The 14,474-nt window shown below is 48.4% G+C and overlaps 1 protein-coding gene across 3 annotated transcripts in view; it reads right to left on the bottom strand.

Annotated features, from left to right (window-relative positions):
• Positions 1–9,375: 9,375 nt before the first annotated feature.
• Positions 9,376–14,474, bottom strand: part of MSRA (methionine sulfoxide reductase A) — a 340,470-nt gene continuing 335,371 nt past the window's right edge. For all 3 annotated transcript variants that reach the window (XM_053578476.1, XM_053578475.1, XM_053578477.1), the window contains one exon: positions 9,376–9,594. In XM_053578476.1, the coding sequence (XP_053434451.1) occupies positions 9,430–9,594 (165 nt within the window). In that variant the 3' untranslated portion in view covers positions 9,376–9,429. The remainder of the gene's footprint in view (positions 9,595–14,474) is intronic.

Raw genomic sequence — 14,474 nt, 5'->3', positions numbered from 1 at the left:
CTATTGCTTTTCTATTTGACTCATACTTTTTGTTTCTTTTTTTTCCTTCTTGTTTTCTTTTGGAGTAATTACTAAGAACAATAATTTATATTAATCCATATTTTCCATCTATTAACTTGTAAGTTGTAGCTTAGCTCATGATTTTTTTATAGATGAGAACAAGTATTATTGACTTATTTCAGTCTAATAAAATGCTTTACCTTTTTGCTTCCTTGATAGTGGCAGAAATTGAGAATCTTTGAATTTACCAACCCTCACTTTTTGTGTTATTGTTATTATGCATGTTAGTTCTATATATATTTTAAATTCTACAAAACAGTTATTGCTTTGCACAATAAATATTCAATAATATTTACCTTTGCATTTGCATTTTTTATTTCCATCCAGAATCATTTTTTTCCTACCAGAAAAATTTCCTTTTATTCTTCTAATGCAATCCTGATGGCAACAAATGCTCTGTTTCCATTTGCTTCAAAATGCTTTTATTCCGCATCATTTTTGAAGGATATTTTACCGGGCTCGGATTCTAGATTGTCTCTTATTTCCTTTCACCACTTTAAAGATGTGATTATATTAACTTCTAGCTTTCATCATTTCTGTTGGGAAGTCAGCTGTCATTTTTACCGTTGTTCCCTTGAAGGCAACGTGTCTGTCTTTATTTCCTTCCAGCTGCTTTTGAGATTTTCTCTGAGTTTGGTTTTTAGCCGTTTTACTATGATTTCCCTTGCTGTGGTTTTGTTTGCATTTCTCTTGCTTAAGGTTCTCTGAGCTTTTGAATGAGCTTTTATAGTTTTGAAAAATGCTCATTCAATACTTTTTTAAATATTGATTTTCTCTTTCTCCTCTCTTTCTGAAACTATGTTTATATATTATATGGTAGATTTTTTTTTTCTTTTAGAGACAGAGTCTTATTTTATCACCCTTGGTAGAGTGCTGTGGCATCACAGCTCACAGCAACTTCCAACTCCTGGGCTTAGGCGATTCTCCTGCCTCAGCCTCCCGAGTAGCTGGGACTTCAGGTGCCCACCACATGCCCGGCTATTTTTTATTGCAGTTCAGGGCCGGGGCTGGGTTTGAATCCACCATCCTTGGTATATGGGGCTGGCACCCTACCCACTGTGCCACAGGTGCCACCCCTATATGGTAGATATTCTGAATGTATCTAAACTAATTTACCTCTTATGTGGTGCATGTTTTCTCTTTTTGTCTGCTGGCTCTTGGTCTGTCTTCCAGTTAATGAATTCTATGTTCTGCTGTGTCTAATCTGCTATGGAGACAAGATTGGAAAATGTCCCCTTGGGAGAGAAGGGACAAAAACCTATTGGTGACGTCAGCTCATTTCCTAACAGTGCTGATTCTCTGAACTTTCAGTTCATTTAGTCCCCATTGCTGTGATTTAAAAAAAAAATTGATCCAGCGTTTTCTGTTGATACTGGTTCCCCATAACTTACAGCATCCTACCAGGAAGTGATAATTGAGATAATATTTTAGAAAATATCACCTGGAAAAGAAAACCACCTGCCCTTCCCTTTGTCCATTGAGATTCTTGCTTCAGTGCTCCTGATGGCAATTTACTCTCACATGTTAGCCCTAAGTATGCTTTATCTAGTCTCTCTCTCTCTCTTTTTTTTTTTTTGCAGTTTTTGGCCGGGGCCAGGTTTGAACCCAACACCTCCAGTATATGGGGCCAGCGCCCTACTCCTTTGAGCCACAGGCACCACCTTATATCTAGTCTCTTAAAGAACATATTGAGGAAAAGAAAAAGTTTGGACCTAGATTCTTAACAGAGGACATCAAGGAAGAGAGAGATACTTGAGGGATAGTGTGAGCATTAAATGAAATATCAAAAGGTGGGCTCCAGTGTGCATTGGAATAAGAATGATAAGGGGTTTTTTTTTTTTGGACACTGAACTGTGCCCAAACTGTCACGGGGGGAAAGCCAGGTATTTCTCGTGGTCTCTGTACACTGGAATTTGAAAAAGGCATGTTTGACCTGAAAACCTGTTTTCTATTTACTATAGCAAGGCTGTCCCAGGTGCACACCAGGGGGCCCTGACTTGGACCCTGCCTGTCTAAAACAGGCCCCAGTGTGATGGAGGTTCTAGGAGAGGACTGTGGGCTTCTTTTGGCTGCTGTGACAAATATATAATCGTTTTCTTAAATTATTTCTTCAGTGCTACAGTGGAATGGAAATGAGAGCACTCAGGACTGGGGACAGTCAAGTCCCCCTTCCTCTCTCCTCCCACCTGCCAGGGGCTGATCGCCTGCAAGTTGAGAATCTTGGTGCCAGACAGAAGACTCCCTGGGCCTTTGCAGTTGTGGGGATTGGGACCACCCTAAGATGCCAGGGAACGCAGTGGAGGGGGTGAGGGGACTGAGGACACGAGACAACACAGCCGGAGGGACTGCACCAATTTGTCACCACTCTCTGACCTGGTTTAGGGACTGTCAGTCTGGTGGCATCTGCTCCAAGAGAGAGAAACTTAACACGTAAACACGACCTGGGGGAGGAGAGCCGAGCTATTTGGGACAGGAGACGGATTAGGAAATAGGAAGTTTTCCCCCTGGGTTTTAGCCTGTTTCTGTTTCCACTTCTGTACTTGAGCTCTGCCCTAATTCTGTCTTGTTGCAAGCCTGTTAGAGTATTTGAGCACCAGATGACAAAGATCAACTCCAGTCTCATTAATTCCATTTGGGACAGAGGGGTGTAAAGGCAGATCCTGGACTTGTGCCTTCGTCTGGGAACTGATTAGGCTCTGACTGATTCTGCTTAGAGGGAGAGACTGAAGCCTCTGACTATGCTAGATCTGGTCTCCACCATGAGCTTGCTCCCTTAATTCACCTTTTTTATTTGCTGAGGACCTTGATGGAATTTTGACTCTTCATTCACCCTGTGAGCTGGAATAAAGGAGAGTGACAGTCCTGGGCCCGGATAATAAGGACAAGCATTCTGATAAGGCCCAAACAAGTGGAACCAAATCAGCCAGTTCCCTCACAGGGGCTAGAAATGAGACCGAGGCTCAGACATTCTGACAGAGGGCTCACCACATGCAGCGCCCTGCGCTAAGGACATCACAGTGCTGTTGCTAACAACCAGATGGGGAGACTTACTGTCACGCACATTTAACGCTGTGTGCCAAGCACCAGTGGTGCCACTCAGCACCGCCTGGCCCTCTCCACCTCTCCCAGGATATAGTGGCTGAAATCTCGGAAATGTTATTTCCCAGACTCTCTCCAGCAACGTGGGTGGTGGGTGAGTGTCCCTGTCATGGTCTCTTCACTTCAGGGTGTCTGATGGCTTTGACACCTTAATGTTTTTTTCTGAAAGTGCTGGATTAAGTGGCCCCAGGGGTCCCTGCCATTCCTGTCGTCCTGTGACTCTAACTCAGCCCTGCTCTGTTGTCTTGGTTTCCACTAGGTAGAGCCTCCTCATTTCTCTAACAACCAACACTTGCAGAGGGCACATGTTTCTCTCCATGAATCCTCGCAGCCCAAGTGCAAGGCAGTTAGCACTCACTCCTTCTCGGAGACAGGGAAACTGGGCTGAGAAATGCAAGGGAGCTTGTCCTGGCTGTGCTGACCTACATGCCTCCCTTTGCCCCTCACCCACATGGCCTTGCTGACTGTCCTCAGGCCACCCCATTTTTCCCTCTCTTTCCAATCCACTGTGGGCCAGACCCAGGGCTCAGGTTTTGCTCTGGGCTTGTTTCCCAGGAAACCAGCTCCACTTGAGAGCTCACCCAATTATAGTTTCCATTACTGCCTGGGGAGGGGGGATTCTCACCCTCAGCTCTTAGCCAAGACACTCCCTCCGCCCACGGCAAGGCTGTGCTATGGTTCTGTGGGCCCCAGACACTTTAGCTATCTGTATCCCTTCCTCTACATATTTTAAAACTGCATTGCTATACAGATGAATATATTGGCATATATTAAAACATTTTCTTTGACTTTTTTTTCCTTCTAATCATAAAAAAAATTAAAGCATTTTCACAGGCCCTATGCCTACTCTGATGGGCAAATAGGACTTGCCTACATGGTCTTCCAGATCCTGAGACTGGGGCAACAGTCATTCAAAAGGGTGAGAGGGAACAAGCCTGAGAGCTCACAGAGGGCTAGGAATGTTTCTATTTCCACCAACCAGAGCGGAAGGAAATCTTCACATTCACAGGAAATGGGGTAGAGTGCTCCTAAGTGGCTTAAGGATTAGTCCTGGATTAAATGCCACTCTGGTCCTATTTTGGAAGGCTTCAAAGCAAGTTCTGAAAGGTTCAAAAGGTTTACAAGTAACTTAACTGTGTCACAGACTAAAGCTCAGGAGTACTTACAGAAATACAAAAATATCCAGCATTTGAAAGGTAAAATTCACAATGTCTCTGGCATCCATCAAAACTTACCCAGGCATACAAAGAAGTGATAAAATAAGACACATAATGAGAATAACCAAAGAGACCCAGAAATGACACAGACAATAGAATGAATAGATAAGGACATTTTAACAGTTGTTATAAATGTATTAAGTAGGTTCAAGAAGCTGGAAGAAAGATTGAGCATGTTTGCAGAGACACGGAAGATGCATTCAACTGCCTCCAGTTAAAAAACAAGAAATGGAAACCACAATGTCTGAGATGAAAAATACACGTGATAGGATAAACAGCAAATTAAACATGGCAAAATAAAAGCTTGATGAACTTGAAAACATCGCAATAGGATAACTGGAACTATCCAAAATAAAAGTTGGAGATTTAAGAAAAGCTAAAAGTATCCAGTGCACTCAATACTACTATGAAACCAATATGTAAACAACTGCATGTCCACACAAAAGAAAAACACAAGTATATTCTAGTGAGGGGGATGGGAAGGTCCCCGAGAAGGGAAGGAGATTGGGAAGTTCTCACCTAATATGCACAATGCAAGGGTATATAGCACGTCCCCGGGTGAAGGGTCAACTACAATTTGAACTTTACTTTAGAAACAAAAGCAATGTAACCTAAACATTTTTACCCTCATATCAATCTGAAATTTAAAAAAAAGATCAGAGTTTTAGTGGGACATTACATTCGTTTCCTCAAAGGAACAAGGGAGGGCTGGAAAATATTTGAAGAATTAATGGAAGAAAGTATCCAAGCTTGATGAAAAGGATAAACCTACAGATTCAAGAAGCTCAATGAATTCCAGAATAAAGAATACTACAGCAGGCCCCATGACCATTGTGTTCATTCCTTGTGCTGCCATGGCAAACTATCACAAACTGCCAGTGGCATAAAGAAGTCAATTTCCTCATAGTTCTGGAGGCCAAAAGTCTGAAATCTGGATGTCACTGGGACCATGTGTTCTCTGAAGACTTTTGGGGGTGGGGGATCCTCTTTTGCCTCTTCATAGACTGTGGTGGTTACCAGCAATCCTTGGTGTTCCAATCTCTACCTCCATCATCACAAAGTTTCTCTTGGGTGTGTCCTGTGCTTACATCCCACTCTCCTCTCTGTGTGTCTATGTCCAACCTTCCCTCACAGTAGAAGGACAGCAAAACATACACCAGTGTGACTTCACTGATACAGGACACTTCACCAACTACAGCAAAACATACACATTCTTCTCCCATGCATGAGAAACATTTACCACAATAGACCATATTTGGGCTTATCGAAGAAGTCTTAATGAATTTAGCAGCATTCAAAATGTACAACGTTTCGGGACAATGAAATTAAATTAGAAATTGACAACCTATTTCTAATCTGTCCAGTTTCCTGTGCGATGGTTTCATGTGAACTTCCCAGTTTCAAACTTCGTAACACTTTTTTTTCTTGAAATAAAGAACAAAATCAAAGTTTAAAGAAATGGAGGGGACATTTGTGCTGATGGATGAAAGAGAACCATTAGGATTCAATGATCCTTACTCAAAACTAGAGTAGGATTTGAACTTCTGAACTCTTGGTGGTTTTCACTGTTTACACTACCTGACTTTAAGAATTATATAGTAACCAGACAATGTAGCACTGGCATAAAGGTGGACAAACTGAGCAATGAAACAGAATAGTCTAGAAACAGATCCATACATATTTGGGTGACTGATTTTCGGCAGCTGTGCAAAATCAATTCAGATGAGAAAGGATGGATGTCTTATTCAGGTTGCTATAATGAAACACCATAAAATGGGTGGTTTATAAAAAACAGATTTATTTCTCACAGTTCTGGAGGCTGGGGAGTTCAAGTCCCTGGCAGATTCCACATCTGGTGAGGGTCTGTTTCCTGGTTCATAGATGATGCCTTCTCAGGGGGCCTCCTACTGAAGAAGAGGCATCAGGGCTAGTGTGGGCCTGATTTGTAAGTGTACTAATCTCCTTCACGAGGGCTGTGTCTGACCTCCTTATACTTCACCTTGGGTGCTAGGATGTCAGTGTATGAATTCGGGGAGAACACAAACTTCCAGGCCATGGCAATAGTCTGTCAACAGATGGTGCGGGAACAACTGGACATCTTCCTGCAATGAACACTTTTGGACAAACTTTACACCACCTACAAAAATCAACTCACAGTGGACGACAGGCCTAAAAGTCAAACCCTAAACTAGAAAACTTCTCATCTTAGGCTTGTGTTACATACAATATCAAAAACACAATCTGTAGAGGATAAACTTGATAAATTGAATTTTGTCAAAATTGAGAACTTCTGTTCCTTGAAAGGCACTGCTAGGAAAGATATCTAATTAAAGACTTGTACGTAGACTCTCAAAACTCAATAATATAATGAAAGTCCCCACCTGGGCAAAAGATTTGAACAGACATGCCAGAGCATAGCCAGATGGCAAATAAGCCCATGAGATGTTCAAAATCATTATTAGGGAAATGCAAATTGAAATCGTAGTGAGATATCACAACACACCTATGGAAATGCCTAAACTCAAAAAGATGGACCACATCAAGCGTGGGTGAGAACGCAACAGAACTGGAAATTTCACACACTGTTGGCAATAACATAAAATGTTCCAACTGCTTTGGAAAGGCGTCTGACAGCTTCTTAGATAGTTAAAGGTGCACCTATCATGTGACCTAGCTATTTGACACGTGAATATTTACCTAAGAGCAATGAAATCGTATGTCCATATGAATACTGGTACATGAATTCCACAGCAGTTTTATGGGTTACAGTCATTGACTGAGTGGCCGGCTGAATGGATAAACCTATTGCTCTATAGCCGTACAGTGGAATGCTACTTAGCAATGAAGAGGAACATCTCAATGACACACAACATGGATGGATCTCAAAACACTTGACGCCGAGTGTAGGAAACCAAAGAATGGATGAGCATTGCATGAGCCTAGTTATATACAATTCTAGAAAAGTGACTCACTTCATCTGGCCTCCCACCACCCCATGCATTTTGTGGTGTGTAAATAACTCCAAGCTTGTCCTTCAGACCCACTGGACCTGCTGAGAGAACAGACTTGGAGCAAGACCTGTCACCCGGCCTTCACAAAGGCCCACTCGGCCCAGCAGACTTCGGTGACATTTCCGTCTCCAGGGATTAGCATCAGTTTAGGGCCAGTCTGTGTTAACTCTGGGAAGGCCTGGGTTAATCCCAGGTCCATGCATTCTGCTTGGTACAAGACTCTGGTTCCTTCTGGGGGAAAACTTAGGGTGAGATTCAAGGACTGTGCCACTTGACACATGGCAAGGTCCCTCCCCCAGAGGACCTGGCCTCTGGGCCAGTATCTGTGTTGCTGTGCTCTGAACACAGTCGCTGGCCTGAGCTTTGCCCCAGGCTCATGATGCAACTCGTGCCCAGTTTTCCTGGGAAGAACACGCTTCCTTCATGTGCTTGCCTCCTTTACCAGACCTCTGGGTGTCGGAGCACCCGAGTCCAATACTCAGGCCTCTTCTCTCCCTCCATTCCCTCCCTAATGGTCTTAACAGGCTGCTTGGCTTCAAATGCTGTCCACATGCTGGTGATTCTGAAATCTCCTTCTCACGTTCCTTCTAAGCTCCAGGCCCATGCAGCAAACAGCCTCACTCCACATCTCTGCTGTGGTCCCAGGAGCATTTCAAACTTGGTGAGGCCACAAACGCATGGTCCACTCACTTACCTCCAGCAAGCAGACAACGCCCCAGCCATCAGGTACTCAGGTTAAAAAACAAATGAGGGAGAACGTGTTTAAACTGCTCCGATGGCTGCCCAATTAAACAGAATAGAGCAAAACACCCATTCCCACGTCCCTAGAAGGTTCCCAGGGACCTGGTTCTGCCCACCTCACTGAGCTCTCTCTCCACGGCCTTCCTAAAGCTACTCTGGCTTTTCTTCCTCCCTGGTTTAGGCATTTCATACTTCCAGATCTTTCTGTTTGGAAAGATTTTCCTTCAAGCACCAAAGCCCTTGGAGTGGGACTGCCAACCGTCATCGTACCATCCCCTCTTGTGTGATCTTGATAAGCTGCCTTCTGTGGATCCTTGAGTTGCTCGGCCACCTCAAAGAGGCCTCTACAACTAACCCTGGCCTCCCTCGCCATCCTGGCCACGACAGCCCCGAAGGCAGTTCCCCAACCCATTACCGTACCTCCCCCTAGCTTTGCACCATCCACTAGGACCCAAGGTCAGCTTCCCTGTCATGTGTTTGCATGTTCATTGCTATGTTTTGAACATAGAGGTTCTTCAGGGCAGGGACTGAAGGCATCTGTTTTCTCTCTGATGCAAGGAGCGAGAGGTGTGCGTCTTCTCCCCACATTTCCATCATAATGTTTTTCATCTGGGGATAAATGACTAAGAAGCTAGACCCTTCCGTTTACCCAATAACACTTGGAAATATACGACCTAAATGAATAAGGAGAGGCCAGGAGGTTTGTATTAGTGAACTGCAGGTTTTTATTAGAACAAAAGAAGTGAGAAGCAAAGCGTTAGAATTCATCAAGCTGCCTCACCCCTTTTTGCGGCACCAGGGGGCTGCAGAGGGAGAGGAAGCGCCTCAGGCATGTCTGGGTCCCATGGAGCAAAGCATGTGAGTGATTGAGCATTGAGACTAGAAATGTTTGCAAATCATAAGGCACAGGAGGGCGGGGGGCACGGACACAAGGTGAAATCTCCTCCTCACATTCTGCCCAGCAATGTCCCATGTTTTCATCTTGCCCAGCAATGTCCCAGCTCAGTCCCTGGCCTCCAGGGCAGGCACCAGGACCAAGAAGGGAAAACACAGCATATCGGTTATCTTCGTCTAGATCCTGAATAATCCAGAAAACTTTGCTGCTCTACCCCCACCATAACTTACTAGAAAATCAATTCCATTTTATCAGTTTGCCATCCATCTCCTGTAAATTATACCCCAATAAGCCTGGTTTTTATAAAAGCCTTTTGTGATTCGTGCACTTCTAAAAAGCCAACCATCGCCCAGTTGAAAGTGTTTTTGCCAAAACCCCCAGGGCCCCGTGTGTGTGGGGAGAAATTTTATTTTTTAAGACCCAGAGGACAGGACACGCCGGTGCCCCCCAGGCCGCAGTAGCCGTCGGGATTCTTGCTCAGATACTGCTGGTGGTAGTCCTCGGCGTAGTAGAAGGTCTGTCCCTCCTGGATGTCGGTGGTGATGGAGCTAAAGCCATGCTCTGAGAGGACCTGTGGGGAGAGAGAGGCGCCATCAGGCCCCACGCTAGACAGAGGGCACCAGGGGTGGGGACTGGGAGGTGGCGCAGAGGAGCAAGCTGTGGTTTGGGATGGCAGTGAGTCCTTTGCTGGCAGCTCTGCCCATTCTCTGTGGGGGGAATCTGGGCGGGCACTTACCTGGCTGGGCCTCAGTTGACTGGGAACTGAAATCGGGCTTGGATCCACTTTTAACTCCCTAAACGATGCTCCACCCACCCTCACTAGCGCTGCCTCAGTTGTGTGCCAGGAGCCCTGGTTTGGACCCCGTGGGTCTGTCTGAAACTGATCCCAAAGCTCTCCCAGGGGAAAGAGCAGGTGAGTGTGGCTCCCCGGTGTCCCCAACGAGGACTCAGGTGGGGTGCAGTGAAGAGAATGACGGACTGACGGGGCAGGGAGAGGTGAGGAGGGCCGCAGCATGCCTAGCACTACCCCCTCTGCCCACAGGCCCTGGCCCCCTCACACAGACAGAGTCCCCCACACGCTGTGGCTCTCACAGCAGGCACCCTGCAGAATGTGCCGGCCAGAGGGGATTATCTGGGGTCTGCCCTCTGAACTCCAGGCTGGGGCACCTGGGGAGTGAGGACGGGGAGGATGTGGCCTGAAGGCCTGTCTGTGTCCCTGGCCTCTGTGTCCTGGCTTACAGCCCCAGAGGCTGTGTAAACAAATCAGGGAGGGGAGCAGAGCTATTGGGGGCAGGAGACGGCTCAGGAAATAGACACGGCTCCCTGTGGACTTCAGCTGCCCCTCTTCCCTCTCGGATTTAGGCTGTGCCCTAATTTCCTCTCCTTGTAGGCTGCCTGGAGCATTGACATGAGGCCACAGAGACTCAACCCCAGTTTCACTGGCTCCATTTGGGACAGACCTGCAAATCAGAGTGGGTGCTGGCCAGACTCTGTCTGCTGGTCCATTTCAGGTGAAGTCCTCAAGTCTGCCAAGCAGAGTGAATCCCTATTAATATCCAGCATGATTCCCGGCTTTGGTTTTTTTTTTTTTTTTTTTTCTGAAAAATGTCACCTATTTCCTGAATCTTTGCTCAGCCTTCCTACTTTGCTCAGCTTCTCCCAGTAAAGCCCACAGGGGGTCCCAAAGCCCAGTGGTCTGGGAAGATAAGAAGCAGCAGGTGTATAGGACCCCACAGCTTGGAAACAGCGGGCACCGGCCCCATATGCTGGAGGTGGTGGGTTCAAACCCAGCCCCAGCCAAAAACTGCAAAAAAAAAAACAAAGAAATGAGGACAAGAAGGCTCTCTAACAACAGTTTCAACAATGTGTTGTAAACGAGCAGTGACTGAGGGTCTGCTGGATGCCACACTCGTCTGCAGAGACTTCACACTTGCTAAATTTTGCCTCACCACAACCACAGAATGAAGTCCTATTAACACCACCACATCCAAGTCTGTGCCAGACACTCAGCTCGCCCTGGTGCTGCCCAGATGGAAAGCTTAGAGAATGCACGGCCCAGGTTCTGTCACCAGCAAGGCCCCAGGGATTCCACCTGTGAGAGGAACTCACGTTAAGATCTGCCAGGGTACGTTTCTGTAAGGTGCAGCTTTGAGTACGGGCATAGGTCTCTGCTGGGCGCCGGCCTGGCTTCCTGAGGGTCAGCCACCCCATGCCACAGGCAAGGAAAGTCATTGGCAGTGATTTCTGGCAATTACCATAATTTCTTGGTATCCTGCGATCACATGGTGCTTTTCCTTGCTCTTCACTCCAATAGCCCTGTTAAAGTTTCTGTGAATACCTAAGTCCCTTCTCAGACTCACGCTCCTGTAAATACCTTCAGCGCTGTCTGTTTCTGTGACTGAACCCTGGCAACTGGGGATTCAGTTTCAGATTGTTTTACAGGAAACAGACTCTTAATGAAAACAAGAGTGGGGGGCTAATTATTAACCAGAGTGGTTAGAGGCAGAGTTAGGGGTGACCTCACTGGGCAGGGAGGATGGGCCATGCCCACGGAGAGCTGTAGCAATGTGGTTACTTAGACAATCACTGGCGTGTACCCCCCCCCCCAAAGGCAGGCTTTCAGTACCAGGAAACCGTGAAAATGGAATATTCTGGTGAAGACAGGGAGCTTGAGGTCTGTGGGTGTGCGAGCTGCTTCGGAAAGCATTCGACAGCTTGTAGGAAAGAAAAGGCTATAAGTTCAGGATGCGAATTCCTTGCCCAAAGCAAAAGAACCAGTCTGTGGCCAATTTTAATGACCTCTCATGGTTTGCGGCTGTATCCAGATACCGACTAAAATGTTAGCTCCCGAGATTTAGAAAGCAACTCACACTCTCACTTGTAAAGCCCAGACTAAGGCACACATTTGAGCACCTGCAGAGGGCTCCCTCCCTCCCGCCGTCCACGCCACCTACCAAGAGACAAGACGCCTGCCTCCTGCCCAGGAGCTCACACCCACTGTCTCCTGTAGCCGCTCAAAGCAGCAGCTCAAAGGGAGTCCTGCCTTCATAGCTGCCCACCAGCCTGGTCCGGGATCACCCAGGAACAGCACATGGGGAGCCCGGCTGGCAGGTGTGACAGCGGGGCCCAGACAGTACCAGCCTCTGCCACAAGATGGCAGACACTCCACTCTGAACAGCCTGGAAGGACCGGCGACGAACCCTCGGGACAGCGCCACAAGCTGTCCTTCTGCGCCGCTGGTCAGACCAGGGCCTCCTGACAGGTCTGGCTGGATGGCACACAATGGCCTTGGCCACCGGGGCTGTGGACAGCATGGTGCCCTCCTGCAGGCCTCGGCCTCACCCGTCCTCTCTGCCCCACCCAAAAGGACAGAAGGAGGAAAATGTATTCAACAAACTGGGTGTGAACGCAGGGCGACCGGAAAAGGAAAGGGCGCGCGGAGTCGCCTGCTGTCCCTCCTTTCCCCACAGCCCAGGCCCTCCGCTTCCTCCTGCAAGTCACGCCCCTCAGACACCTCCCGCCCACCACCACCACTCTGCCTATGTGTTTAGGGCTTGTCTACATTGATATTTAATTGCACCCTTCTCCGGGCAACCCCTCTGTGCGCTTGGCACAAGCTGTGGGACTAAAGCATGAGCTCTCGCCCCGGGCCCTGCAGGAGGCGCGGAGCCAGGGAGCGCGGGGTCTCCCTAAGCAAGGAGTGGAGCTGTCCCACAGCGTGTGAGTGTGTGCCCGGCCCTTCCGGCCCGTCCACCCCACCTTCCCTTCCTCTCCGAGCAGCCTCTCGGGCTGTGTCACCTTCACCTACTTCCTGAACACTCCATTCCTCCCACACGTCCTCCATGGAAGGTCCCTTTGTCCCTTCCCGGCCACATGGGCTCCCGTGCATCTCCGGATCTCACTAGACAAACGTCACCACCTCTATGAAACCCTTCCCGATTCTCCAGGGTGGGAGCCGCTCTGTCTTCTCTGCTCCGGCTCCATCGTGACACCCAGCAGCGCTGACGAGGGGTCACCGTCATGCTCCTGGGCAGTCTAAGCCATGTCCCCTCCCTGGACTGCCTGGTCTGCCCGGTCCCGCCTGTGTGCTGTGTGAAATGAATGAATGGATGAAAATGGCAACTATGGATCCTTGGAGCTCCTTCAAATGTGGGGTTCCATCTGGGTCCCTGTTGTTACCTCAAGCCAAAGCACCCTGGGAACTCAAGCAGCCACTGTCCTTGTTCCAGCCCTGGCCAGTTCCATGGGTATCAGTGAGGCAGCTGTGTCCGAGGGTGGCCTTGAGACTGTCCACAGCCGCTGAAAGAGGCATTGACTCCTGTGTATTGGGGGGATGTCCTGGGGGAGGGCCGGAGGGGAAGGGAAGGTCACAATTTCTGGGTTCCAGGCCATCCCTCTGGGCCGGTGGCCAAGCTGTGCAGGTGCTATTGGGTGCCCATCTCGGAGCCCTCTTGCTGCAACATCATCACACAGGAGATGGCCCCATCAGTGATGGGGGAGGGGCTATACCTAGCTTGTTACTGACAAAGGCTTGTGAGTCACCTCCTTTTCCTTAGTGCGTTAGAGCAGGTGGAAGCTTCAGATCCCCATCTCACGGGAGTGGGGAAAGCTGAGTGTCAGGCAGGCGGAAGTAGAGGGGTGCTGTACGCAGTACACAGCCTGGGGTGTCTCTCCTGTTGTACCTGGGAAGGGCCATTCATGACAACAGAAAGGACCACTCACCTCCACTGCAGAGTGACGAGGAGGGTGTACCCAGGAGAGTATGTGGGCACCGCCTCCAACAGGAGGACCATGGTGGATACAAAGTGGGAAGCTGAGGCGGCCAGCGCTCTGGCCCGGAGACCAAGATGTCCTGTGGGCTGAGTCCCCAAGGGGCTCCCAGGCTTGTGAGCTCAGCCACCTGCACCCGGGAGCCTGTGTGCTCATCCTCAGGTCCCACGGGACCACTTGCTGGTGAGGGGAACAGTTGTCAGGTCGTGAAGGGTGTGTCTGGCTAGAGGGACTGCCCTGTCAGCTTATGCACTCATCTGTTAATGGACACAGGGGCTGCTTTTGGTTTTCTAGTCGTCAAATAATCCATCCTAGACATGACGCGCACACCCCGCCATAGACGCCTAGATACGGCCTGGCCTGTCTGTTATCAGCGCCTGACCTTAGACACCGAGCTCCTCGTAAGAGTCACATAGGAGACTGCTGTGAACACCATACTCAGTTTTTGTAAAGAGGGGAAGTTAACAGAGAGCTTGGCCAAGGCCGCCTGATGGCAGGAAAGCTGGAGTACCCCCCCAACCCCCCGCAGAAGGATATATGCCCTCTAAAAACTGAATTCCACATTCCCAAGCACCGCCCAGTTCCCAGAGATGACAGATGACATACTCTGTCAGGAGAGAAGAGCCTGCATTTGAAGCACCAGGGCTGACATTTTAATGGGCGTCAGAGGAGGACGCGCAG

The sequence above is a fragment of the Nycticebus coucang genome, chromosome 24 (genome assembly GCF_027406575.1).
Source record: "Nycticebus coucang isolate mNycCou1 chromosome 24, mNycCou1.pri, whole genome shotgun sequence".
Lineage (NCBI taxonomy): Eukaryota > Metazoa > Chordata > Mammalia > Primates > Lorisidae > Nycticebus > Nycticebus coucang.
This window is presented reverse-complemented; position numbering and strand designations above follow the sequence as displayed.